This window comes from Phaethon aethereus (genome assembly GCF_964289735.1).
Source record: "Phaethon aethereus genome assembly, chromosome: 19".
Taxonomy (NCBI): Eukaryota; Metazoa; Chordata; class Aves; order Phaethontiformes; family Phaethontidae; genus Phaethon; species Phaethon aethereus.
In genome coordinates, this window is record NC_138595.1 from 5306125 (window position 1) to 5331326 (window position 25202).

Sequence of the window (25202 nt, forward strand, 5' to 3'; positions counted from 1 at the left end):
ACCGTGCTGCCAGTCACCCTGCTATGACACTAGACTGATCCCAGTTCCCAGTAGCTGTGACTGAGAGACAAATAAGAAAACAAAGCTATAGATTGCAAAATCAGAGCTAGAACCAAACCACTTGAGCCTGAGAGAGACTAATCTGTAAAGAAAGCCTTGAGCTTACTGAAGACTCTGAGTCCCCTCTGACCTTCCACACAAAGTTTGCTGCTCCTGAATCCTGTTTGCTCTTCTCCCAGGCATACGTTAACTCTTCAAGCTTCCTTGAAAGAGTACTGTTCTACCTTGTATCTGGTTAATGATCCTTGCCAGACACTTGTAGAACAACACCAGCTCTATTTGCCCCTAAAGCAGCATTGGGATTTTTCCTTTTTTTCTAGTGAGTGCAAACATTTGCAACCATTGCTGTCAAACTAGAATAATAGCATGGTGCTGTAGTAGATGGGCTGACTGTCTCTTTCTTACTACAGTAGCACATGTACAATGGGCTTGGTGCTGCCGCTGTGGAGTGACACCTTAATCCACCTGGATGGGGATGGGTGAGTGTCTTTTGTATGTTCTAGGTCAACAGCAGAGGTTCTCTGTGTGTTAGCTTACAGCTGCATGGAGAAGGATTCAAACGATTGCAGAGCCCTAACAGGTCCAGCAGACCTCCTGCTGTTGACCTGTATCGGGTTAGTAGGCTCAAAGGCCCTAAATCACAGTGGTTGTGGTAGGGAACACCAATAATTGACTTACCGGTGAATAAACACGCACTGAGACGGTGGCTTGTGTGTGTGTTTTTAAGCTGGAGTAAAGGAGCTTTTAGTGGTGAGTGGGTGTGTAGTGAAAGCTCCTTAAAGGGATCCTATTATGTGTTCCTCCATCACGCTTGCAGCAGGCAGCGTTCAAGCTGAACATAAAATAGGAATGATGTTTCTCTGCCAAATAGACACCTGACTTGCAGACTCCTGTTTGTGCCAGTTACAAAGGCTGTGCAGTGCGTGGAATGACTTTTCTTTCCTTGGTAGCTGCCTCGGGATCACTTTAGCTGGACTCTGTTTCTCCCAGCGGTGGCACTGAATTTGTGTTGCCAAGGTAAACAGCACAGCCCAGCACTGTCCCACTGTCTTAGTTTTGTTCCTGAACAGCAGCCGCTTTAAAAAGTTATCTTAGAGCTTTTAGCATGCTATTTTGATCCGTTTGCTAGCTGAACTCAGCAGTGTATTGCATAGGGCTACTCCTTTGCTGTTCTAACGTGCTACAAACTATCAGTTATTAACTGAAAAGTTGCTCTTGGGACACATTTTTACTGTGCCTTTTTTCCTCTCTCCAGCGGGTTCAGTGTATCAACCGATAACAGGGTTCATATATTCAAGCCAGTGTCAGTACAGGCGATGTGGTAAGTACTTAACTATAATCTGTCCCAGTGATCCTTTTTCCAAGGTGTTTTGGCTGCCTGAGCTTTTAAAAAGCAGGTGCTGCTTTGCATTATTGCTATCTTGAGACCTACTCAGCAGCCAGAAGTCTCCTTCAGAGACAGGGAAGGAAGTCTGATACCAAAGAAAAAAAACACGCAAGTGCTGGTATACAGCAGTGAGTCTAATACTGCTGCAGCCGCACCTTCGTCTCAGCTGGGGGCAGGAAGGAATAGGGTAACTTTCTCGCAAAGGGCTGCTGTTCTGTATCTCTCCGAAGCAGAAATGCTTTGAACATGTGTTTGCAATACTTTTTTTTTTTTTTTGGCATAAACAAGGAAATAAATGCTGCGCGTATTTTAGGAGTCTCTGTCTCCAGTGAGACATCTTCATCGTGATAGCAAGAAGGAAAGAGAAGCTGCCTGCATTTTTCTTTCCTTTTAGGGTGGCTCATGTAAGAATGTATTGGCCATGAAAGTATTTCTGGCTCAAGCTTCTTTTCATTGCAGAAATACATTGCCTGTCAGGGTGTCATGCTACTGTGTCACCCCAGTGATTTTGACCTGGATCCTTCTGATCCCAGTCAAAGATTTAAAACAAGCTAAAAATAGGAGAGGGGGATTTGTTTCCCAGCAGCAGCTGAAGACACTTCTGACATCCCTCGTGCAGTGAGAGAGGGCAGACACCTAAACACCTCAGTAAAGTCAAGTCCTAAGCCCATGGTTGTGCAGCTCTGCATGTCTCATTCCGGGGTGTTGCTGCCCTGCACGCAGGGGAGCTGACAGCACGGTTAGGAGCTGTCAGAGCACCCTGTCTTGGACACAAACTCTGTGCATCTTATTTATGGCTTAGGTAGTTGTCACAGGTTTTGGAACCAGAGACACAGGTGCCTCTGCCCTCTGAATTGTGGGCTCCTCCGCTGCTATCCAGGCTTGTCTTGGCATACTTCGGTGAAGACATGCAAGCTCTTGCAGTGTGTGATTGTCCCCACTCTTGCAGGACAGCCTCCCGCTTGATGTCGGGGGCTGTTGCATGTAGCACTGGGGTTTGTACCAACTGATGGGACATGAGCAGCATCCTGGATTTGGCTGCTCCTTTGTGCTCAATACCAACTTGAGGAAGACAATCCTGTGAGTATTTGTTCCCTTTCTAGGTCTGCTCTGCAGAGTTTACATAAAGCTTGTGAGGTGGCACGGAGCAACAATTACTACCCAGGGAGCCTTTTCCTCACATGGGTCAGTTACTATGAGAGCCATATCAACTCTGACCAGTCATCAGTCAACGAGTGGAATGCCATGCAAGATGTCCAGTCCCACCGCCCTGACTCGCCTGCCCTCTTCACAGATGTGTAAGTTGGTCTGGCTCTGCTGAGACGAAGTGTTTGGCTGTCAAGCACTGCAGTCTCCAAATGAGGAGACAGTTTCCACAAGAGATTACTCTTAATTAGGTATTAATGAGAAGAGATTTCATGTTCCAGGTAATAAGAGGACCCCTGGTTGGATAAACACCAGCACTGGAAGTTTAGGCTTCCTGGGGCTCCCTTGCATCTCCTCCAGCCTCTGTTTTCATTCTAGTAGTTTGCCTTGGGCTTTAGGCTGACAGATCTTTGCTTCTGCAGGGTAAGTCCCATGTTACTAGTGAGAGAGAGGTTTGGCATATTCTAGTACCTAGGCCTTCCTCTTTGCTTCTTTTGTCCTCTAGTTTCCAGGCCTGGTTTCTCCTGGAAGGAACAGGTTTCTCTGGACTTTGCTGTTGTGCTGGTGTGTGTCTGAGCACATGTTTAGAGTAACGTGGTCTTTTTTTACTTACTCAGTTCATTTTGCTGTAAAGCAAAGTGTTTATGTGTGGGTTTCTGAGACTGTGGGCTCAGAAGCCTCCTCACAGGCATCCATCTGATACATCTAAGAATGGGGACGAAGAGCAATGCAGTTTTTCATCATTCTGAGGAGCTCTGCAAGTGTAGAACAGGGCAGCGTATAGATCCCAGGCTGTCTCAAGCTGTATGCTGGGATGTCTGGTGATACATGGTCCAAAACAGTGGCTGAGGTAGACAGTTTGGAAAGGCAATATTTATCATCTGTATCAACATTCATGTTCATAACCCCTGTAATTAGTAATTGCTTATGGTACTGATACCTTATAACCTCAAAGGTAGTCTGTGTCCAGATGTGATGCAAAGTGTGAGGGCTTAGTTGCCCAGTTCATAGTAGAAGAAATTACTTCAGTTGCCCCAGCTGCTTTCCCAGTATAATAGTGCTATTGGTTGATTTATGCTCTCAGATATTTCCTGTTGTTGGAGTTCAGTGAATGAATAATAATGCTAAGCAGTTGTTCAGCTGTGAACAAGTCTTCACACTTGATTGTTTTTTAATGTACAAGGAGGGTGGCTGAAAAGTTTTGGCAGGCTGTCAGGTTAATATTCTCTTATGGTTTTTCATATATAAATTTTATGTAACCCACCCTTTCCCTCGTGGCAGCAATTGAATGATTTCCTGGGGACACCTGGGCAGCATTCTCTTAACTGAGTCCTGAAATAATGCGTGAGGTTAAAAGGACCAGGAACTTTCATGATTTTTATTTGTGAACCACCAGTTGGACACTTGTGAAGCAGAGAAGTGTCTGTGCACTCGCCATCCTGGCAGCTTTCCAGAGGAACGGAAAGGTGGTGCAAGATGTTACTGCTGGGTCCCTTCCAAAGATGATGGGTGAGACAGCTCTGTGCTGCCGCTCTGTTGCAACTTCCCCTGGTGTTAGTCAGGCTATTTTTGCAGCTGGTGATAAGGCCCCTGGCAGCAGAGGCTGGAGGAATGCACAGAGGCTTAGCTGCCCTCGTCTCTCCATGTAGGGAGTTTTGGAGCTGTTACCTTTCCAAGAAAGGTAGGGGGAGGCTTAGATACTGCTCCAGAGAGTATAATGCAGCCTTCCCAATTTAAATTTTACCAAATACCAGAGGTTCTCTGAATGACTACAATGGATTAGGAGCCCTCAGTTGGTCTGTTCCATATACAACTGGGAATCTAAACTGGGCTTTACAGTCACCTGGATTCCCTCCAGCTGAGGACATACTTGGGGGAAGTAGTGTGACTATCTGAGACTCTGCGGAGTATCCATCCAGTCTATTCAATACCTGTTTAAAAAAGTGCCATGAGCCCAGTTTGTTTCCCTTCCCAATGACTGTTGCTTTCGTCTGATAGCCCAACTGAGCGGGAACGCACGGAACGGCTAATTAAGACAAAGTTAAGGGAGATCATGATGCAGAAAGATTTGGAGAACATCACGTCAAAAGAGGTGAGTGGGAGGGAGCAGCACTGGAAGTGCTGTTGTGCAAACTAGAGAGCTCTGTACCTTATGCCGTGAAGAAAGGCCAGAACAAAAACTTTACACGGTTTCCTTGTGTTCCTGTTCCCCACCCAGATACGCACTGAGCTGGAGATGCAGATGGTGTGTAACCTGCGGGAGTTCAAAGAGTTCATTGACAATGAAATGATAGTGATCCTTGGGCAGATGGACAGCCCCACACAGATATTTGATCACGTCTTTTTGGTAAGTCTAACAGTGAATTCAAGAGTAAACACACCTCACACTTCTCACTATGTCTTGGCTGACACAGGGCCTCTGGAGGAACTTAAAGGAACTCTGAAGGAGAGATTGGCCGATCCTGGGGCCATGTACTCTTAAGCAAGACACTAGTGCTATTGAACAAGAGAAGCCTGGCTTCTTGGCTGCACTAAACTTTGCCATACACCGCCAGCCAGGCTGTAGACCCTGCCACTAGAGGATGGAATGGGAAAAGTCTTAATTCTAACTACTTTTCAGGGCTCTTTACATTGGTATAAGACCAGTTTTGTAGCTTTAACTGTCCAGGGTACCCACACGCCAAGTTCTTGGAGTACACATGTGTTTGGGAAGGGCATAACTACAGCAAAGAGGGGAGGGAGCTGTTGGGGGCAGCTGTGTAACATACAGGTGGAATGACACTCTTGTAACATGGAAAGCTCTGAGTTCATGTGATCCAGGAGGAACAGAGGAGCCTAACAAAGAATCCTGGAGATAAGTCACTTAAGGAAACATAAACATTTTGCCTTTTAATGTTTTGCTTGCTTAGTTACCTTTCATTGCTGCTGGGGCCTGTCTAATTACTGCATCTCCTTCTGGTGAGTCAGCGCTCCGCTGGATTTCCCAGCCCTGAAGCAACAGACGCAGGTTTGGTTGGGCTGTCTAGCCTATGAGGTTGGCTCAACTTTAAACAAAACTATTCCTCTTGGACCAGCTGGTCTTTCCAAAGGGAGAGGGCCTCTCCCAGTCTCCTGGAGCTTAGTACTGTGGCTCAGAAGGGATGGTGTATGTTAATGTGAGCGATCCCAAGAAATTGTGGTGGGGTAGAGCCAGGAAACTTAAAGTACCTACAATGTAATGGATTGTGGGTTTTTTGCAGGCTATGTGCTCTCTGGAGAGAGTCACCTGTTAGAGGCTTACAGTCCTAGTCAAAAGCAGTACAGACAGTTGTTCCACTGCAGGGCTTGGGAGTCTTGACTCTGAGTGCATTTAATGGGAACAAGACCTTTAAAACACGGCTTGCAGGCAGCACCAAGAAGAGCAGCTGTGGCTAATGTGTGGAATAGAAGTATTTGCAAAGCAGCACTCTGCAGCAAGGAGCAGTGCTGCTGGGGTTGGGCACCAGCTTAATTCAGGAGCGTGTGTACTGCGAGGCAAAGTCATACAGTGAGGTCTCTGGAAAGCCTGGAGCTGTATCCTTCCAGGTGGAGGCAAGAGCCCCGTGGAATCCTACTTAGGGAGTGCTAAAATAACTAAGCAGGAAATAAGAGACATGATGATGATTGTGGATCAAAGGATAGGAGAAAAGGCTTTCACCACTGCAGCATTGTTCTCCATACCTGCAGAAACTGGTGGTTCCCAGGCCTGAATTATATTCTTCCTTGGCCAGAAAGAGACAACATGAAGCTAAGTCAGGGGGGCTAGGGTAAATACAGCAGGGATCAAAATATGTATGTTGGCAGATGCTGAATAGCAAGAGCCCCCATAGTCCTCCTTCAGATTGTGCACAGCTCTGGACTTTTCTGGGATTGACCTGATCTGTGGCTGAAGGCAGTGGATTCTGTTGAAATCTGGCCTGCTGTGGCATGTAACATTTGCCCCTTTATTCTACTCAAAATTCAGAGTCCCATCTGTGCTGAAGCCTTGAATGGTGTCCTCGTTATGATGATTTCTCTTAGGAAGTAGTTCAGTTTAGAAAGAGGCAGCTGCTTTTTCTTTGTTGTATTCCAGAAGCGTCAAGACAAGACAACAGACTTGTCCCCAGCAGCTACCAGAATAGTAACGCGGCCCTTTCCTGTGCGAGTGCATCTAGACGCAGGCTGTGAGTGCGCGGGACTTTCTGCAAGTGCTGTCATGGGCACAAGTGTGTGCCTGTGAGCCAGAGCTCTTGGAGCTCCCCCGTGTCGGACACGGGGTGCCTATGCATGCTTTCTGGGGCAAGCAGGAACCCATCCCCTGGGTGGACACTGCTTCTTCTGCAAGACTGGGAGGTTCTTGTGCTCAAGCTGATGGGGTTTGCAGGCGGTGGGTATGCTCCATGGGCTGGCTCGCCCTGGTTGTGCCTCTCCTGGCCCTGGGGCGATGTGGGAGCAGCCATGAGCAGTGCTGTTCTGGCGATGGTAGTGCTGCCTGGGTCCCTCTTGCTTACTCCTTCATCTGAACCATCTTTTTATTTAGGAGCTATTTTAAGACAGGGAAGCAGATCGCTTGTGAACCTTTAAATTTTGAAGGAAGCCTTTGAATGGTTTTGTCCTGTTAGGTTTATGTGTTTGAGCAGGAAGCAAGCAGCTTGGAGGCCCTGTGTGTGCTGCAGAGAAGCAGGTTAGCTAGCCAGGGTTAAATGTGTTTATTTTTCTGCTCACACAGGCTTTGAATGTGGGGAGGAGAGGTGTAACCCAAGTGAGCTTATGGTGTTGCTACCTTTGATGTGTGAGATGGGTGTTTCATGTATAAAGAGCACCTGGATGGTTTTTAAGTGCAGGCAGTCTCTCTCTGTGGGGTAGAGCTGGCAGCAGCCTCCAGGGAAAGGGTGGAGTGGTCTTTGAGGTTGATTTGTTAGCGGTTTGCAGGAAATGCCAGCATATGGTGCTGGGCTCTTGCTTTGCAGAGCTGCTTGTTGCTTCAGAATGGATTTGGTTAATGGGGTGAGTTAAGGTGCTGAACACCAGCCCTGTTACCACGCTTCTGTGTACACCTTTACTCAAAAGACCCCCCCACTCGGCAACACTCGGCTGGCCAGTGTCCTCCTCCAGTTCACTGGTGACAATCCATCCCTCCATCAGTTGTCTGGCCATGCCTTCCTTCTGGCTCATGTGTCCCTTTGCATGTTTCCCCTGCAGGGCTCGGAATGGAACGCCTCCAATTTGGAAGATTTGCAGAACAGAGGGTAAGTAGCTTCAGGCCATCAGCTTAAAAGCAAGAGTCTGGCCTCAACACTTGTCTATGCAACAAACTCTATTCCATAATCTGAGTCTTACTAAAGGGTTTGCAGATCTGAACAAGCTCTTGCTTCCTCCAAACTCTGCATCCCCCAAACAGGCACCCTAAAGTAAAAAAATCTTGTTCTGTGACCTTGACTGACATCCCCTTGGCGAACAAAGGAAACTAGCAATCTCATAGCTATAAGTAGCAAAAAGCTACAGTTACTTAACTGGATGCTGCGTAGTTGGCTCTGTGCCCTCTGCTCCAGCCCGTTGTTCTGGACTGAGGTCTCACGATCACAGAGGCGCTTCGGAGTCTGGACCTCCAGACTGCAGCAGGAAGGAAAATATGTAAAAGAACATTTGTTGCTTTGAGTGGGGCCCAGTAGGAAGTAAAGTCCCTGTAGCTCTTGGGCTTAGCCCTGATGGGTTCCTCTGCCTCCTGCCCCTTCTTCCTTTCAGGCTTAAGCTTTCTCTAGGCCAGGTGGATCTGAGCACCAAGGTTTTGCAATTAAATCATTATTTACAGGCTTGGCTTATTTGTGCCAATCCAATGATGGGGGGTGGAAAATCACTCTGCTGGATTGAATTGATAGTGTATCTGTACCTCGGAAAATCAGCCTGGCAAAATTGATACTCCTCATGCAGGGTCTTCTGCAGTTTCCTTGGGTCAAACAGGTCCTACTTGACTGCCAGCGATCTCGTAACTGCAAGGGAGAAGGGATGTCACTCCATTGCGGTGCTCTTAATCTGTCTGATATCCCAGCAAGAGTGCAGTTCATAAGCATCTTAAGAGTAACCCTCAGAGCTGAAAATACTGGATGTAGTGTACATAAATACCATATGCTTTCTCTAGCAGTTTCCCTTCCAGAAAAGTTAGGGATAAGAAATAAATCCTCCCCGGTGGCTCATTGTCTGTTACATCTCTCTGTAGTTATTTGATGCATTTGTTTAACTGTGGTGTTGCTCATGAGCTTATGTCTTCAATCTTCTGTGTTGTTGGTGCAGCAGGAGGAAGGATTCACAAAGGGGCTTTGAGAACGTGTTCAAACACTAACTGAACAGTCTGTGCAGGAGCTCCTGTGACATGAGTGTTGCTGACACTTAGAATAGAGAGATGGTAGGCAAGCAGTGCAACCTGACATACTGTAGAGGAAGTTTCTATCCAGTATGGATGGAAGCCCTTTCATCAGAGGCTAGGCTTTAAATTGCTCAGCAAAACCTTTTGTGTGTGTTAGCCGCTGCTTCCTTGCATTAAGTCCTGGTTTCCAAGGAGGTGTGTTCAAGACTGCAACTTCAAATGCTTTGAGTTTTGCCACTCGCGAGGCAAGGCTGTTGTGTAGCAGCTGTGATATCTCTCTGAACTTGCTGTGTCTGCACACTCTGCATTTTTATCTGCTGTCTGTTTCCATGCAGGGTGCGGTATATTTTGAATGTGACTCGAGAAATAGATAACTTCTTCCCGGGGCTTTTCGAATACCATAACATTCGGGTATATGATGAAGAAGCAACAGATCTTCTGGCTTATTGGAATGATACCTACAAATTCATCTCCAAGGCAAAGTAAGTCTTTTCAGAACAGAACAAACACATTTAGAAGATGTATACTAAACATTTTATATTTTCCTACTGATTTTCTTAACTATTTTTCCTCCTTGCCTACCTAGGATTAAAGCATTTTAATTTTGTCGTTCTAAGTGATAGAGTTGCCTTCCACGAATTTTCATTCTTGCGGGTGCTTGTACAAGGAAGAGGTAGGAGTAGTGAGGGGTTTCTGCCCAGCTGCAGTCCAGGCAAACAGTGGAGGACATCATTCCTGTACAGTTTGCCTGCTGCTTAGGAAATGCAATGGATCTGCAGAGATGCTGGTGGGAGGAAAGGGCAGTAACAAATCAAGCAGCATTTAACAAAAGTTAAATGCTTAAATAATTTAACAAAAGTTAAAATTTATAAGCCAAACATAAACATAAGCTGTTCCGTGCATTGTGAGATTGTACAATGAAGCCCACAGCCTGGAAGTGATTTCTTGTAGTGTAATGCTCCAGAGCAAACTCTTCCCTTTAACAGGAGTAAATGCCTGCGTAGGTCTCTGAGCTGTCAGACTGCGTAATCTGATAGCAGATGCTGAAAGTAGGGCCTTCTTACTGTAGAGAACTGCATCCCAGTTATATGAGCTGTCTCCAGTTAATTCATCAGCATTCTTAAGGGAAAACTGGTCAGAAAGCAGATCAGCACATGTTGCCTTTAAAGTATTATTTCCATTATAGAAGTCTGTCATCTCTTAACCATGGCTGGTGCTTGCAATTTCTCATAGCCTTTAAAAGCTGACTTGTTTGAGTACAGCTCAAGACTGACTTTAAGATGGTTTCTTTAAAATACATCCTTGTATTCCCTTAAGTATTGATTTTGAATTGTTTTCATCTTCAGAAGTATTCTCCTGCCCAGAATATTTTCCATTGGGGTTTAAACAGTTGGGCCTCAGTACTGCGTACGAGGTGATGTAAGTTAGTCATGTTCCAAATTAGGGCAATTACTGTATCCCCTTCTTTGCCTTGTCTGCTTGTTGTGTTTGGGGGTTTTTTTTAGTCACCAAAAGCATTGCAATGTTTTCACTAATTTGATTTGCACAATTGAGAGAGTCTTAGAGCAGTCTAAAGGCTGCTTGCTGTAGCCCAGTATACCCCAAACAGTGTGGACATCTCTTGAGTGTTTGAGGAGTGTGCGTGCAGGTGCAGGCTCAGACAGCTGTGAGCAGCTGAGGTTTGAGCTTGTCGAGGCACAGGACTGTGTGTGCTCCCTGGCCTTTTGATTTGTCCCGTGGGAATTTCACATGGCTGGCAAGCCAGAAAACCTAGCACTTAAAGGAGAAAATTAGAGGTGACAAACCAAAGTTCTTCCTGAGTGCTCCATGCTAGTGCTGCCCAACGCATGGAGTTCACAGACAAGGACTGTAGCCTTCCTCCTCGTATTTCACAGCAGACAAAATGGTTTTTAATTTCTTGGAGCAGAGTGTTGGCTGCCCTTTCAGGCTCTATACCAGCCTCACCAAGCAATGTACCTGCTCATCGCACTGAAAGGTACGGTTTGCTTTGTCTTCAGTAAGAAAAAACAAATTGAAGTGGAAGAATCTTCCATCTGATTGCAGCAGGGTGCTGCACTGCAGCCGTCACTTGAGGTCTCTGCCGCCAGCCATGGGGAGGTCATATTTTCCACTCACTTGCACTTGGACAGGTACTGAGGTGAAGGACTGTTACAAACAGAGCTGGGGGGTGACCTTTCTGCCTATAGGCAGTCCTCAGAAATGGCGGTATCAAGAAAAATCTGCCTGGTGGTCCATGGGGCTTTTGGCTGGATTTGTACCTGCTGATGTCTCGAGAGGTGTGGATGGGAGCTAGGTGGGGTTTCAAACACCTGACTAAAGCAGTGTCAGTCTTGTTCAGCCAGTTGCCAAACCAAATAATATGCCATCAAAAGTTTGCAATTGAAGAACATCTCTGTGCTAGAGGCTGCCCTGAACTGCTCAGTGTCTTCCAGGGATGCATTTCTAAACAGTGACACCACGTTTGTGTGATAGATGCCCTTTTTATTGGGAATACTGCTTGTTACCAGTGGGCCATTTGGGCTGAGTTCAAGGATGCCATATTAGTCTTTAGCAGTCTTCACAAATCTCTGCAAACAGCTGATGTTTGTCCACTTTGTGATAAAAGCTTCAGAAGAGCTGTTGTAACAAAATCTGTTAAGAATATTAAGACCTTCTTCTTCACTTTCTTTGTGTGTCTTGCTCCAGTTTGTAAATTGGATTATCAGATCACATCCCAGACTTCAACTGTGGCCACAGTGTTGAAAATGTGTTTCATAATGCTCTGTTTCTTAAGCTTCTCAGAGGCTGTGTTTTCTATTTAATGATCCTCTTTTATCTTTCTCCTGCTTCAGGAAAAATGGTTCTAAGTGCCTAGTGCACTGCAAGATGGGAGTGAGCCGCTCGGCATCCACGGTGATTGCCTATGCCATGAAGGAGTACGGCTGGAACCTGGACAGGGCTTACGACTACGTGAAGGAGCGGCGCACTGTCACCAAGCCCAACCCCAGCTTCATGCGGCAACTGGAGGAATACCAAGGGATCCTGCTGGCCAGGTGGGTGGAAGGAATGAACCTGATTACCCATGTTAAGGCATAACACTTAAATGATTGACTCCATTATTTTAATTAGAACTTCCATTACTGCATTACATAAGCTCATGATTGTCTTGGGAAAGGTAGCACTCTGTTTTCATGGGTTACCTCAGCTGAGCCTGGGAAAATGGATGTAATAAGGAGCTTTTAGGAAGCTGTTTGGCTTCTAGGATGGCTGTTTTTTTGGAGAGTAGCATCCCGTGAACTGCCATCTAAATGCAGCATTCGGAGCTGTGCAGAATCCGGCAGAGATAAATGGTGTCCCTGTTGCTTGTAACATCACTTGGCAGGGAACTCGCTTTGTCTTCATCCCAGCCTTATGGTTCCCTGTTAAACATGCCCCTCCTCAGCAGCTGGTCTGGGTTTATTTAGATCCCGTTGGTGTTACGGGAGGGGACAGGATGTTCTGTGCATTGCAACAGCAGTGTTTATTCCTGCATGGAGTCCTGAGGCTGGTCTGGAGCTGGGCCTGGGTATGGACAAGTGTGTTGTAATCCCAAACCTATCACCTGATTAGCAAAAAGACATAAATATTGCATGTTTCTGAGAAAACTACTTGTAAGCTGTGTTAAGCAATGTCTTCCTGTGATCAGCTGGAAGGAGGTAGTGATACTTTGCGTTTCGCCAGATCAGGGTATTTTGTTTAGGATCCTCTTGTGCTTTGCCAGGGAGCAGATCTGAAGCAAACAGAATTGCCCAAGCTGAGCCTCCTGCCAGGAGGAGGTATGTTTTGAGCAAAATAATTATTTCATAGCTTCGTAGCGCTGTTGAAAGGTGCCTGCCTTATGCTGTTCTTTACAGCAGCTCAGGCACTCGTGCTCTCTTTAAGGCGTACCTCTCACCTCTGTCCTCTCCTTGGTTTTGTCCCTCTGGTCTCTTCTGTCTTCTTGCAAAGACCTCCTTTCCCTTTCTGTGCTAATGACTTACTCCTTTGCTCTCCTCCTGCTCTCAGCAGTCTGGCTACCTCTGCTGCCTGGCCAGGTCTGGATTCCTGATTTTTACACCAAATCCCTGGTGTAAGCACCTCCTGTCACTGAAGTGTGCTTCCTCTTTGCCTCTGCACAGATGAGCAACCTGCGGGCTCCTCACAGGTTATTCCCTGATCAGGTGCACCCACAGGATCTTTGTCTTCCGCCTCTTCCTGCTCCCCAAACGTTGACTGCCATAATGACTCTCTCTTTCTCTCTGAAAAAGCAGCCAAGTAGTATCGAGTCTCGCAGTAGATCACAGTGGAATAGATATTTTAAGAAATTGTGCTGTTCTGGACTGAAATCCTTTGAGACAGACACCACACCTGCCTTTGGTGCCTCGTGTGACACCAAACGTGCTGCTGGCACCAGTTAGTAAAGGTCAGTGCTTAGCTCTGAGCTAGAGGTGACCTGACCAGTATGGTGTGCTGTCTAGCATTGGGCAGACTGGGAAATTAGATCTCATTGGGGTAGACTGGATGGAGGAAAAGAAGCTTTTCAGACGGGAAAAGCGTGCCAACGTCCTGTGCAACAGGCTGGCGAGCACCTGTGAGGAGCCCTGGGCTGGTAGCAGCTGGTATATCACATCTCCGAGCCCTCAGCCCTGCATTTGGTTTAGATAATCTGTCAGCCTGGTAGTTGGTGGCACTCCTGCAAAACCACCCTGTACAAACATTTCGTTAAGGATATTTTTTTTCCTACCTCTTTTAGTAGCTTGTTTTTTCCAGGAGGTAAGTCTTTCTTGCTGCCATCATTTGTATAGCGTGTGGCTCTCTTCCGACTTAAGCACACCACTGCTCCTGACCTACTCTGCAAGTCCCCATACAATGGCATGAACAGGATTGCTCATGAGACTTTAAAAAATGCAAGAGCAGTGCATTACATCTGTGTGTAGGACTAAAAAGCCTGCAGTAAGTGAAGCTTCACTGAAGCAAGGAATGGCCTCTCTGTGCTGCAGAAATGGTCCCTCTATGCGGTTCTTTTCTCAGCTCCAAACTGCTTTTTCCCCTCTTTTATTTTTCCCCTTCCCCTCCTCTTTCTTTTTCTCCTCTTTTCTTCTCCATTTTATTTAGCTCTGGCTTCTGGTTGCCTTGTTCATTGCTGCAGTATTCCAGGACAGGTAAAAAACAAAAACAAAACCCCAACAGATTCATGCTCATGTGACTGCTCCGATTTCAGAAGGAAGGTATGTGAGGGCAGCCATGTGCTCACACTATCTAGTTACGGTTTTGTGTTGGGGTTATAGCAACTGGGATATGTTTTCCAGCTGTAAAATGAAAACCCCCTGCCTGCTTTTAGTCACAACAACAAGCATGTTTTGCTCTTTGCGACTGTCATACTTCCTGGGGTTAGTTCAACTGTCCCCTCACTCTGGTGATGGAGACAGAAAGGCTGAGCCAGCCCTGTTTCTTTTATTAGTTAGGGATAAGTTACAGAAAAAGAGTGTTTGTGATCCTCTATGCCTTGTGCAACTTGTGAATCAACAGCAGTAGTCTTATACTAGAGCCTGGAGGTCTGGCTGCAGTGTGGCAGGGGATGTCGGGGGCTCCTGGTCCAAGGCTGGTGTGGACACAAGCTGGCCAGTGCTGGTGCTACCCCCAGACCGTGTGCTGTGCCTGGCACACCAAACGCCTGGGCTGCCGTGGGCTGTTCTCTCTGGCACCGGGAACGCTGCCCAGGAGGGTCAGGCTGTGTGTTTCAGGAAGGGACGTGGGCTCCTGTTCTCTGACCCTGCTTTTAGCACCTCTTGCAGATTGTAAGACTGCAGGAAGTGTGAGATAAAAAGTTAATACAATACACCTCTCCCAGCAGTTGTTGACATTTGTTTCGGTTCTCAGACCAAGGCTGTCCTAGACAAGCTCTGCCTCATGGACAAGCCTGGTTCTGCTGCCACTGTTAAACTTTGCTCCAAAACCCGTTAGTGACAGAGCACATGCACCCCAGAGCAATGCCTTTGGCCTCTAGTCTTGATGCTCCTCTCCTCTCAAAGGACCTGATTCTGCCCTGTGTCATACATGAAGGTTGTAGCTGATTATGGGGTTAGAAAGCTAAATCCATGATGGATTATTTTCCTTAGCTGTTGGGCACCCGCAACTAAACTGGTACATTTTAATGAGTTCAATAGCATCTGTTAATTAACTTACTGCAGCCAATGGATGTGTAGCAAGGGACTGGAGAGGTTTTGCAAGGTCTCCTGCAGATCCAAGGACCTTTCTGTGGTATCTGCTCTCCTCCTAGGGGCAAACGGTGGAAGCACAGCCCTGTGGCCGTGGTCACCCAGCAAAGCCCTTGCAGACATGGCTACCTCCTCTGGCTTCACTGCAAGAAGTTGCCTTCTTTGCTCTCTGTAAGCCCGGAGGCATGGGCTGGGTTTTTTGGCAGGTGGAGCTAAGGAAGGTGGTGCAATGCCGCTCACAGTTGCTTGGCCTTGTGACTGCTCAGACCTTCCTAAAGGGGCTTTCCAAGAGCTGGAGAACTCTCGAGCTTCCTTCCTGTGAAAGGCAGGTGGTGTTTTGGGCTGCTTGTTGACTGCTGAGGATGTCGTCTGTGTTTTACACACACCCACATCCACGCACCGCACCCTACCCCCGTAGTTACCAGAGCCCAGTTACTGATCACTGAGGCTATTCAAAGAAGGAGCCACAAGGGAAATTGGACTTCATTCAGTGTCTACCATCCACTCACATGCAGGACTAGGGACCCGGTCTCTTCTGGTCATTGCTCACCTGCTAGCAAATGGAAGAGTGCTTGCTAGCTGAGAAAGGACCAAATTCCGTAGTCAGTTAAACATTGCATTTGTTGAGTTCACTGATAAAATACTGCTGGGGGATACATGTGTGTGGAGCAGAACGGTGCTGTGGGATTTAGCTACTGGAAAGTGTCTGTTATTGGATCAACTTTTCCAGCAGCAGGTTTGGCCCTGAACTGTTCAGGTGAAGCTTCAGTTGTGGTCGTCAACTCCAGTGTTTGGCGAGGGTTTTCCATGTAGTTTGCATCCCCTTACAACAAGATGGGTCTGGCTCTGGTACATGAAAACACTACTCAATGTTTTCATTTGCTTTTCTTCCCTGCAGCAAACAGCGGCATAATAAACTCTGGCGCTCGCACTCAGACAGTGACCTCTCGGACCATCATGAGCCCATCTGCAAATCTGGGCTGGAGCTGAACAAAAAGGAGATCGCCACCTCGGCCGACCAGATCTCCGAGGCAAAGACCAACGACAACCAGCAGCCAATGTCTCCCATCTACTCAGCTGAGCCAGACAGGGAGCAGCAACTCCCAGAGGATGCAAACATGATCGAGGAGATGTGTGTGAAAGAGAGAAGGATCCACGTAGAGTTTACATGTCGAGACTTCCATGCTGAACAGATGGAGGACAAGCTGAACCTGAACAATATCAATGGCTGCACAGCAGGATGTTGTGTAGACTCTGTCCCCCCTGATAACTGCCGTGCTTCTGAGGCCTTAATGCAACTCCAGCACCCCTTGGAAATAACAGAGTTTCCTGATTTGACAGTGGACGATCTGGAAAAAGATGCCCTTAAGCCTGATATGAATGTGCACTTGGTTCCCATGGAAGAATTCACTTCGTGCTTAAAAGACTTTCGCCAATCCCCAAACCAAAATTCCCCGAGTCTCCAACAGAATCCCCAGCCCGAAGTGACAGAACTCAGTACAGACAGGATTGATTTCTTCAGCGCTTTGGAGAAATTCGTGGAGCTTTCCCAGGAGAGTCGATCGCGTGCCTGCTCCCATTCCAGGATGGAGGAGCAAGGGAGTGGAAGGAATGGGGTCTCCAGGGTGCCTGTACTGGAAGTGCCGCCTGCTGCGGATGGGGGTGCAGATGCTCGAAGGAACAGCTCTGGAAACTCTCCTCAGGCATCAGATGACTCGTCCACAGATGAAGAACAACAAAAGGTTAAAATAAGTTGCTTGATTTTTTTTTTTAAGAGCTGCTGCTCAAACCTGTCTGCAGGTAGTTCTGTGAGGTTGCTGTAGACAGGGGACTTTCTAGTCGTGCTTTCACTGAACAGGGTAGCACTTGGGGAGGGATTGCTAGATGCTTCCCTTTTTCTTCACTTTTGGATACTTGCCCTTTTCTGCACTTTTTCCTTAAACATCTGTTTGCTGGCAGTGGCAGGGCACTGGCTGAGTCAACCTTGACCTGACCTGCTGTGCTGTTCTCATGAGAAACTTATTTTTGAGTTTGGCATCAGGAGAGCAGATAGGTGGGACTTGACCCACTAATGCAGCTGAACCCAGAACAGCTGAGGCCAGCCAGCGTCCCGAACCTGTGCAGATCCTTATCTGACGTGACAAGTCCACCAAAGAATGGGACAAAACCGGCATCTTTCTGTGGTTGGGAAGCACCAGCACTGGGATAGTAAATCAAGGCAGGTGTAGAGCTTCCACTGCTGGAGGAAGTGAGTGAGCCTGTCCAGGCCTGGGGTGCTGGGATCAGGCACATCTGGCTCCCTTCCCTCCTGGGTAGGAAGATGTTCCTGACAAAATTTAGTAACCTCTGAATTGAGGTACGTTTCTCTTATCATTACTTTCCGCCCTCCAGGGCTCTCACAGGGATTGATGATGTCCGGGGCCATCATTTTCTGGGACCCTCTCTTATTTAAATTCCACACTGCATTGTTTGAATCTTTTCCATCTCCATGTGAGGCAATAAGGCTTTTCTGAATATAATAGGCCAACGCTTTCTCCAGCGATTTGGCAGAAGGAGCGTCTGTGCGGATGGGGGAGCCTCTCTGGCCGTTTTCCTCTGGGAAACCAGAGCGTTTCAGTGCTCAGTCATTCTTTATACTGTACTTCTGTTTGCTCCTGTACGTGAGCAGAATCTTTCACGTTTTCAGTTTGAAACTGCACTTTTAGCAGCATTAGGATTTTTTTTGTTAACTGGACTTTTCTTTATTTAAAAAAAAAAAAAAAAAAAGGCTAAATTTCCCTTGGAGTTCATGGCAATTAAATAAAAGTTCTTATATCTCAGTCTAGATGAAAATCCAGCCCGGAATGTGTTAAATGCAGTCCTAGAGACACTAATGCTTCCGCGCTAGTGATCATGGCACTTGTAATCTATCCCCACACGCTGGCGCATGTGCTTTTTGTTCCTTTGAGGATGTACACCCTCGTTTCTTTTAAGCTGCTGCTATTTGCTCTGTGTCAGCACAGCTGATCCACTTTGTAATTCTCCCTGTTTCTGTGTTTCAGGAGGTCCCCGAGCTGCCTAGTGCAGGCCACCTCACGAGATCCCACTCGGAAAATGCCATTTCTGTGAAGGAAATTATCACAGAGATAGAGTCAATCAACCAGGGAGCAGGACCTGCCCAGCAGAAAGAGGGCTCAGCCAACCTCACCCAGACACCAAAGAGGAACACAGTGCACGACCTGCCAGTGGAGGCGATTTGGGCATCGGAAAGAGTGGAACAGAGCGAAGGAGCCTGTGCTGGACACCAGGAAAAAGAGAACGACCCTCTGCAAGCTGAACAAGAAGCTGTCCCCTCCCTGCAGCCATCTTCTGGTAAATCAGACCTGGAGGAAAGCAGCCTTGGAGGGGAGCAGCAAGAGCCTCGTGGCTCCATCAACGCTGAGCCCAAGTGGTGTCCTGGCTCTGTCCGGCGAGCCACCCTGGAGTTCGAGGAGCGCTTGAGACAGGAGCAGGAGCACCAGCACGTGTCCCCAGTCTGCATCCTACCGACGCGCAAGAACTCCAGGAACGACTCTCCTGCTGCCGAGCTCCTGCTGCGGGGGAAGAGCGAGGAGCCGCCCCTGGAGCTGGCTCCAGAGGGGGACAAGGCACGGGGTCCGGGTGCTGAGGAGCTGCTGCTGCCTCCGAGGGCAGAGCTGCCTGCAGGTAGACACCTGCCTGCACCCTTCGCTTCCCCTGCACCAGAGTCCCTGCCTGCAGAGCCCAGCCCGGGGCAGGAGGGAGCTGCACCAGAGCACAGGACAGTGGTCTCATTTGATGGGACAGAGGAGCCATCCCTGCCCTCCCTCCTCCCAAAGAGAATTGAAATCATCGAATACACTCCCATGGTCAAGCCTGCAGAGTGCCCCGACACAAGCTGTGAGCAGGGCGGGCTGGCCGCAGCTATCCTGCCTTTAGATGAAAACTTGAACCCTTCGTTGTGCTCGGAGAAGGCACCGACCTGTCCTAGAGCTCTGACGCTGGTAAATCTCTCGCTGCCGGAGCACGCGGTACACAAGCAGCCCACCTTCACTGTGGGCAGCCCGAGTGAGGAAGGTGGTAGGTTATCTTTTCGCCTCTGCGCTGCTTCCCCCTCTGCCCAGGTGACCTCTATGCCTTCAGCCAGCCTGGATCGCTCTTCTTACCCCTACGTAATTCACCTGGAAGGCGTCACTGAGCAGAGCACGGGTACGGACGATGAGCCGGTCATGCCGTATGGCACTGAGGGAGACCTGACTCCCCTTTTCAGGGACAGCCCCAAGCCTCTCTGCAGGGGGGGTGCTGGCACCTCGAGGCAGCTGCATGGCGAGGACTTCACCAGCCAACAGGCTGAAAACATGGACCTTCTGGACATCTCTTTCCTGTGCTATGGCCTCCCCCACAGCTCCAGCAGCCACAGCGTGGAGGAGCGCAGCAACAGCCCTGGCCTGGTCAAGCAGCGAGCGAAGGAAATAGAGGCTCGGATCCGGCACGCGGGGCTCACCACACCCTCCCACATGAAACGCTCGGCATCTTTGGCCAAACTGGACTGCCTGGACCTCTGCAAGGACGACTTATCCGAGAGGGAGTCGGCCTCTTCTGATGCCAACCCAGTGCTTCTCACCTGCATTGCCCTTGGTCAGAGTTTTTGTGGGGGGAGGTTGGAGAGGGGCTCAGAAAGCGTGTGCGGAAAGCATCGCCTTTCCTCCCCAGAGCCTGCTAAGCATTTTGTGGAACAGCTCAGAACAGCCGAGTGCATTGCCCAGAGCAAGCCAGTGGAGAGGCCGCTGGCTCAGTACGCCAAAGAGTGCGGCTCCAGCCAGCAGAGTTTGTTTTCCAGTGTGGATCCGACATGGACTAGCTCCGAGGAGGGTCCTCCGCTGCTTCAGGTGCAGGTCCTGGACTCCTTGTCTCCGGCTCAAGGTCTGGTTGTCGCACCCCGGCAGCAGCACGGGAGAACTCACCCTCTGAGGAGGCTCAAAAAGACCAATGATAAAAAGCGGACAACCAATCCCCTCTACAATACCATGTGATCCTGAGCCCTCGGCTGTGATTTCTTACTGAGAACCCATGGTGTTGCATTCACGCAAGGGGCAGGTGTAATATAAGGAACATGCACTTTATTGGTTAATTTTATATATATTGTCATTTTACTGTTCCTGGCGCATGTAGGTGTGGGTTGGTTCTTCTGTGTGTGACTCTGACTGCAGGACTGTTTGGGTTTTTTTTAAGTTGTTTAACTCGGATAACCTCAAATGTTCTTGTTTGTTTGTTTGTTCGTTTGTTTTAAAAGAACACCTTTATCATGAGAAAATTTATGTTGGCTTCCTTCGGCAAGGTGGAGTTTTGCTTAAAACCAGGTCCTAGTTCCTAACTTGAATTTTCCCCATGCCTCAAAATGGTGCTGGGCAGTTATTGGGGTGAGAGCCCATGTAAATGTGAAGGCTGTGCCAAGGTCCCTTTTTTTGGCCGTTCTTTTATTTCTGCAGACTGGAACTCCACAATGCTGGCAGATCACTCACAAAGCTGCTTCAGGACAAACCCCCTGGGCTCAGTTCGGCTGGTGCATCCCCAAAAAGGAGCGCCCCGGGGGTAAATCCTCCTGACCCCGGGCAGCCTGGCACCGAGATCAGCGCTCGCCTCCTGGTGTGGGTCACGCAGAGCCCCCCATTTTTGTGTGAGGTGGAGCAGAGCTGCCAAGCTCACCTCTCCTCGGCTGCCCCAGGCCAGCGAGTGAGAGGAGGAGAGCCCCCAAAGCCGGAGTGTTCTTTTAAAACAAACGCCTCATTAGGGTTTTAACCCTCCCATTACTTGAATACTGCTGTGGGCCTTCCAAGTTCATGGCCATATCATCTGTCCTCTGCCTTCCTGCTGCCTCCGCTCCACCCAAAAGCTCTTGTCTCGTTCTGCCTGAGTTTTCCTCTCCCCTCCGTCATGCTCACAGACGCTTCTGGTCACTCCCAAACCCAGAGGCTGTTCTAACTGTTACACAACTTGTTGCCCCTACTGGATGCAAAGCTTTGTCCTCTCTGCTGTCACTCCTAACACTCCACCCGGAGGGAAGATCTTTTCTGGAGCCCTTTCTTTTCTTTGTTGTTTTGGTTTTGGTGGGGTTTTTTGGGGGGGGGGGCTAAATTGTATATATGGTATTTATATAGATTTTTTTTTTGTCATTTCTATGGTTTTGTTTTGGTTTTTTTTTTTAAAAAAAAGGGCAAGACTGCATTCTGTAAACTGGAAAACAAAACCACCTTAAACTCAGTGCTGTTCATTGTAATCTGCACAGAAATGGGAGTAGATTTGACATGGTAAGCTGTCTTAAGTAAGTGAGCCTCGATGCCAGCCTTTGCCAAATGTATCCCTTCTCCTCCAGTCCTGTGTGAACCCCCATTACCCCACTGTGGCAGGGGGGCTGCGTATCTGCCCCTCTCCCTCCCCATTGAAGCTGGGTTTCAGAAGTGCCGGTCAGAGGTGGAAAGCTGTTGGCCGCCCCAAGCCATTCTGCAGGTTCTTGCTGGAGAACCCCAGAGAACCTGAGTTTGAAGGGTCCGCTCCAAATTTCAGCAAATTATTTTACGTTTCCCAAGCAGTTTTGCTAAATCAAAGCTCCTCATTTTCAGCAACTTGTATGTGCGCTGTAGGAGTGGAGAGAAAGGCACTTGGCCGTGGCAGGAGAGCTCTGGGTCCTGTCTGCAGTCCCGTGGCAGAACAGCGTGTCTGAGCTGGCGCTTGGCCCTGGCCCAGACCTGCCCTCCCGGGAGGAGCGAAGCGGAGAGAAGATGCAGAATGGCTCCGGCTGCCGAAAGCCCAGCACGGAGAGGATGCGGTGTGGGAGGAGCAGCGGACGAGGCTGTGCCTGGAAAGCGGCGCTGATGCCACAGAGCCTTGCGGGCTCCGAAGGGAGAAGCTCGTTTTGCGCCAGAGAGGAGCACACGGCACCGGAGCGCTGTGGAGTATTGGGAAGCAGCATGAGTCTGCCCTGGGGAAGGGGTGTCCGTAACCCCGCACCTTGCCTGCAGCGGTGTGCGAGGCAATCCCCCCTCGCTGCCCTCCGCTAGCTCCCAGGGATCTTCCCGCACTGCCTTGCAGAGCCTGCGTGCCCGCAGCCCGGGCATGGGCCCCTCGGCGTGCCCGTCCTCCTCCAGCAGCAGCGAGCACCGTGTCCCTCCCCTTCACAGGAGCTTGGGCTCTGCCGGGGGGGGGTGGCCCCCTGTGCTAGCGGCAGGCTGGAGCGCAGCCTAAAGTAGCCCAGCATGGCCCTGTCTTGGGTCAACTAGCACGTTATCCCGGGCCATTTCAGTCACTAGAAGTCACCCAAGTCCCTGGCCCGGGAGGCCAGATGCTTCTTAGGGACGCTGAAAGACATTTGGCTTCTCCTAGCCAGCTCCAGCTGGCTCCGGAGCTGGGCAGGCACTGTGGAAAGGCCGAGTGGCCAATGTCATCTTGTCAAGGGCTATTTCAGTCCTTGCCTCGCCCACCGTTCCCGACCCCAAGGACATGTCTGCCTGCCCCTCTGCGGGGGGAAAGGATGGGGTGCCACCAAGCCTGCCCTGCATTGGAGTGAGAGTGCTTGGCTGGCAACACGTCCTGGTGACAAGGATCTGCTTGGGAGGGGGAAGCCCTATGTATGATTTGTTCCCTTGAGGAGGAAAGGGGTTGCCTGGCTTGATTTCGGGAGAAATGCCCTGTGGGAGGGCTCTTCCATGCAGATCAACAATGCTGCTTCCTTCCAATACTCCGCTGCTCTCCGGGAGCTTCAGCTGGGGAGAGCAGCGAAGGGGAATAGCCCTCGCAGGGTGGTGCTGTGCTGTCCCCTTGTCCTCGGTTCCGGCCCAGCACAACTGTGGCTTTTCTCTGGGAGGCCTGTGGACAGGCGGAGAGAGTGGGGGAAGGTGGTTCTCTTGCAGAGTTATGAAGGCCTTGGAGGTCTGGAGGCTCTGACCTGGACGGCAGAAAGGGGAAGGGCTGGAGGGGAATGTCTCATGCAGCTCTCCGGGGGCCCTGGGTCCTCCTCAGCCACTGCCTGGGCAATGAAGCCACCAAGCCCCTGGCATCAGCGGTCTCTGCCTGGGGACGGCTGTCCCTTCTCCATGCTGATGTCTCGCTCCTGGTCCCCGTGGCTGCCCCATGAGAGCTTCTGGTGACCTGCCAAGCACCGCAGGGAGCGGCACCTCCAGAGCTCGGCAGCTGACGAGCCTCGCTGATAGAGGGGTTTTAGGAGAAACGTGGTGTTTTAAGGGCATTTTTGTACAAAGCAACTGTTCTTTTGGTCTCTTGCAAAGCCCTCTCAGAGGACGCTTTATTGTTTACATTGACTCCTGTACAATGTCTCAGCCATCTCCCCCCCGCCCACCCCGTCCCCGGCTGTACTGTAACGTGTGAGCCTTGCACAAACCAATAGTGTGTGCGTGAAACTGGTTTTTACATTGTGTTCTGTTGCACTCGGTGTGCGTGTGTGTGTGCGAGTGTCCGGTCTGCTTGAGAAGTTGTGACGTGTACAAATCTCTCCCTTTTCGGCCCTTTCCTGAGGGCACGGTCCCAGCGGGTGGCAGGAGGGTCAGGAGGTGACGCCGCTTCTGGCTCACTCGGATGCTGAACGGGGCAGGGATTAGCTCCGTGTCCCTCTGCCAGCAAAAGCGCGGTGGAAGGTGTCCCACCCCAGCTCCGGCTGCTCCGGGGACCTCCTGAGAGGAGCGAGCCGCCGGGAATCGGCATGGGCAACGGGGCACTGCACCTGCCTGGGGGCTCCGAGACCCCCGCAGCTCTCCCAGCCTGGCGGCGGGAGGAAGCCATACACGCCACAGGTCCCCTGCTCCCGTCGCCGTGCGTCCTGCCTTAATCTGGTCCTAGCTCCACACAAACCCCCACGCTTCTCCCTAAGGGAGGGACCCCCCCAAGCGCTTGCTGGCATGGGGCAGCGGTGGGTGCTGGCCTGGGGCAGGAGGGGTCCGGGCTGGGCAGAGAGCTTTCGGTTGCCTTCCGGCAATGCCACCAGAGGTGCTAACGGCCCGCCTGCCCTGCAGACATCTCTGTTGGCACAAAAGCAGGTGCCAGTGCCTTTTATTTCCCTGTATGGAGATGTGATGTCCGTGCGCTGGTTTGTAGGGATCGCCCTGGGGCCGGGCAGTCCGGCCGCGTCGCCTGCTGGAGCACGAGCCCTCCGGGATGGCTGGCGATGGAGTCGCAAACCGGGGCGGGGAGCACTTCTGTCTGCCCCTCCTGGATCTTCCGTGGTGGCTGGGATTGTCCCCTTTCCCCCTAAAGACTTTATGACTGATGTGCTCAGCTGTTTTTAAATGTGAACTTGTGCACTGATGTGCAGATTCAATGTTCTTGTTACCGGATGAATAAAGTTTTATTTTGAAGATGACTTGGGCATGCCGTCTCCTGTTTTGGGATTGGGGCTGGGGGCGATGAGCGACCCACACTGCTGTCGGAGCGCGGGGCGGCAGCGGGGCTCCGGGGAGCCGGAGCGGGCTTGTTCACTCGTGTCCCCTGCTAGAAGTGTGGATGGAGCCATCCTGTCCCAAGTGATCTGTGCGGGGCCGAGGAGCCGTGCTCCGAAGCAAGATGCTCTTCCAGATCCTGCTGCGGTTGCAGGGAAGATGCTGGGGGTTGTGTATCCAAAACCGTCAGGACGCTGCGGGTGCTCTGGCTGCGCTGCTGCAGGCGGAGGAGCTGTGGGGAGGGTCCTGGGGTTTAAGCTCCAAGGGGGATGCAAGTTTTTAGCAGGGACCCTCGACCAGATTCACTGTGGCCAGCCAAGGAACTGAGACGATCCAAGCACCGAACAACCGCAGCGCGAGTGGATCTCTGCTTTGGGAAACCACCCATCTTGGGCAAATCGCTTTTGCTCCATCGTGTCCCGTCACGGCAGGAAAGCGTGGCACAAAGGTCTCTGCGGGCTCCCTCTGGCCTGGCCCTGAGCAAGGGGTACGGAAAGAGCCCGATCCCCCGGAGCTCGGCCTCGCCTGTGTGAAGCTTTCACAGGGCCGGGGCTGAGCGGGCGCCAGGG

At 50.0% G+C, this 25202-nt stretch overlaps 1 protein-coding gene across 1 annotated transcript in view; it reads left to right on the forward strand.

Annotated features, from left to right (window-relative positions):
- SSH2 (slingshot protein phosphatase 2) overlaps nucleotides 1-20220 on the forward strand; it is a gene marked incomplete at its 3' end in the record, with an annotated part of 99509 nt that extends 79289 nt beyond the window's left edge. Inside the window, exons 6-15 of the mRNA XM_082008595.1 lie at nucleotides 471-539; nucleotides 1316-1381; nucleotides 2551-2745; nucleotides 4592-4685; nucleotides 4812-4940; nucleotides 7793-7839; nucleotides 9290-9436; nucleotides 11807-12007; nucleotides 16089-16932; nucleotides 18232-20220. Coding sequence (XP_081864721.1) covers nucleotides 471-539; nucleotides 1316-1381; nucleotides 2551-2745; nucleotides 4592-4685; nucleotides 4812-4940; nucleotides 7793-7839; nucleotides 9290-9436; nucleotides 11807-12007; nucleotides 16089-16932; nucleotides 18232-20220 — 3781 coding nt within the window. The remainder of the gene's footprint in view (nucleotides 1-470; nucleotides 540-1315; nucleotides 1382-2550; nucleotides 2746-4591; nucleotides 4686-4811; nucleotides 4941-7792; nucleotides 7840-9289; nucleotides 9437-11806; nucleotides 12008-16088; nucleotides 16933-18231) is intronic.
- Nucleotides 20221-25202: the final 4982 nt, after the last annotated feature.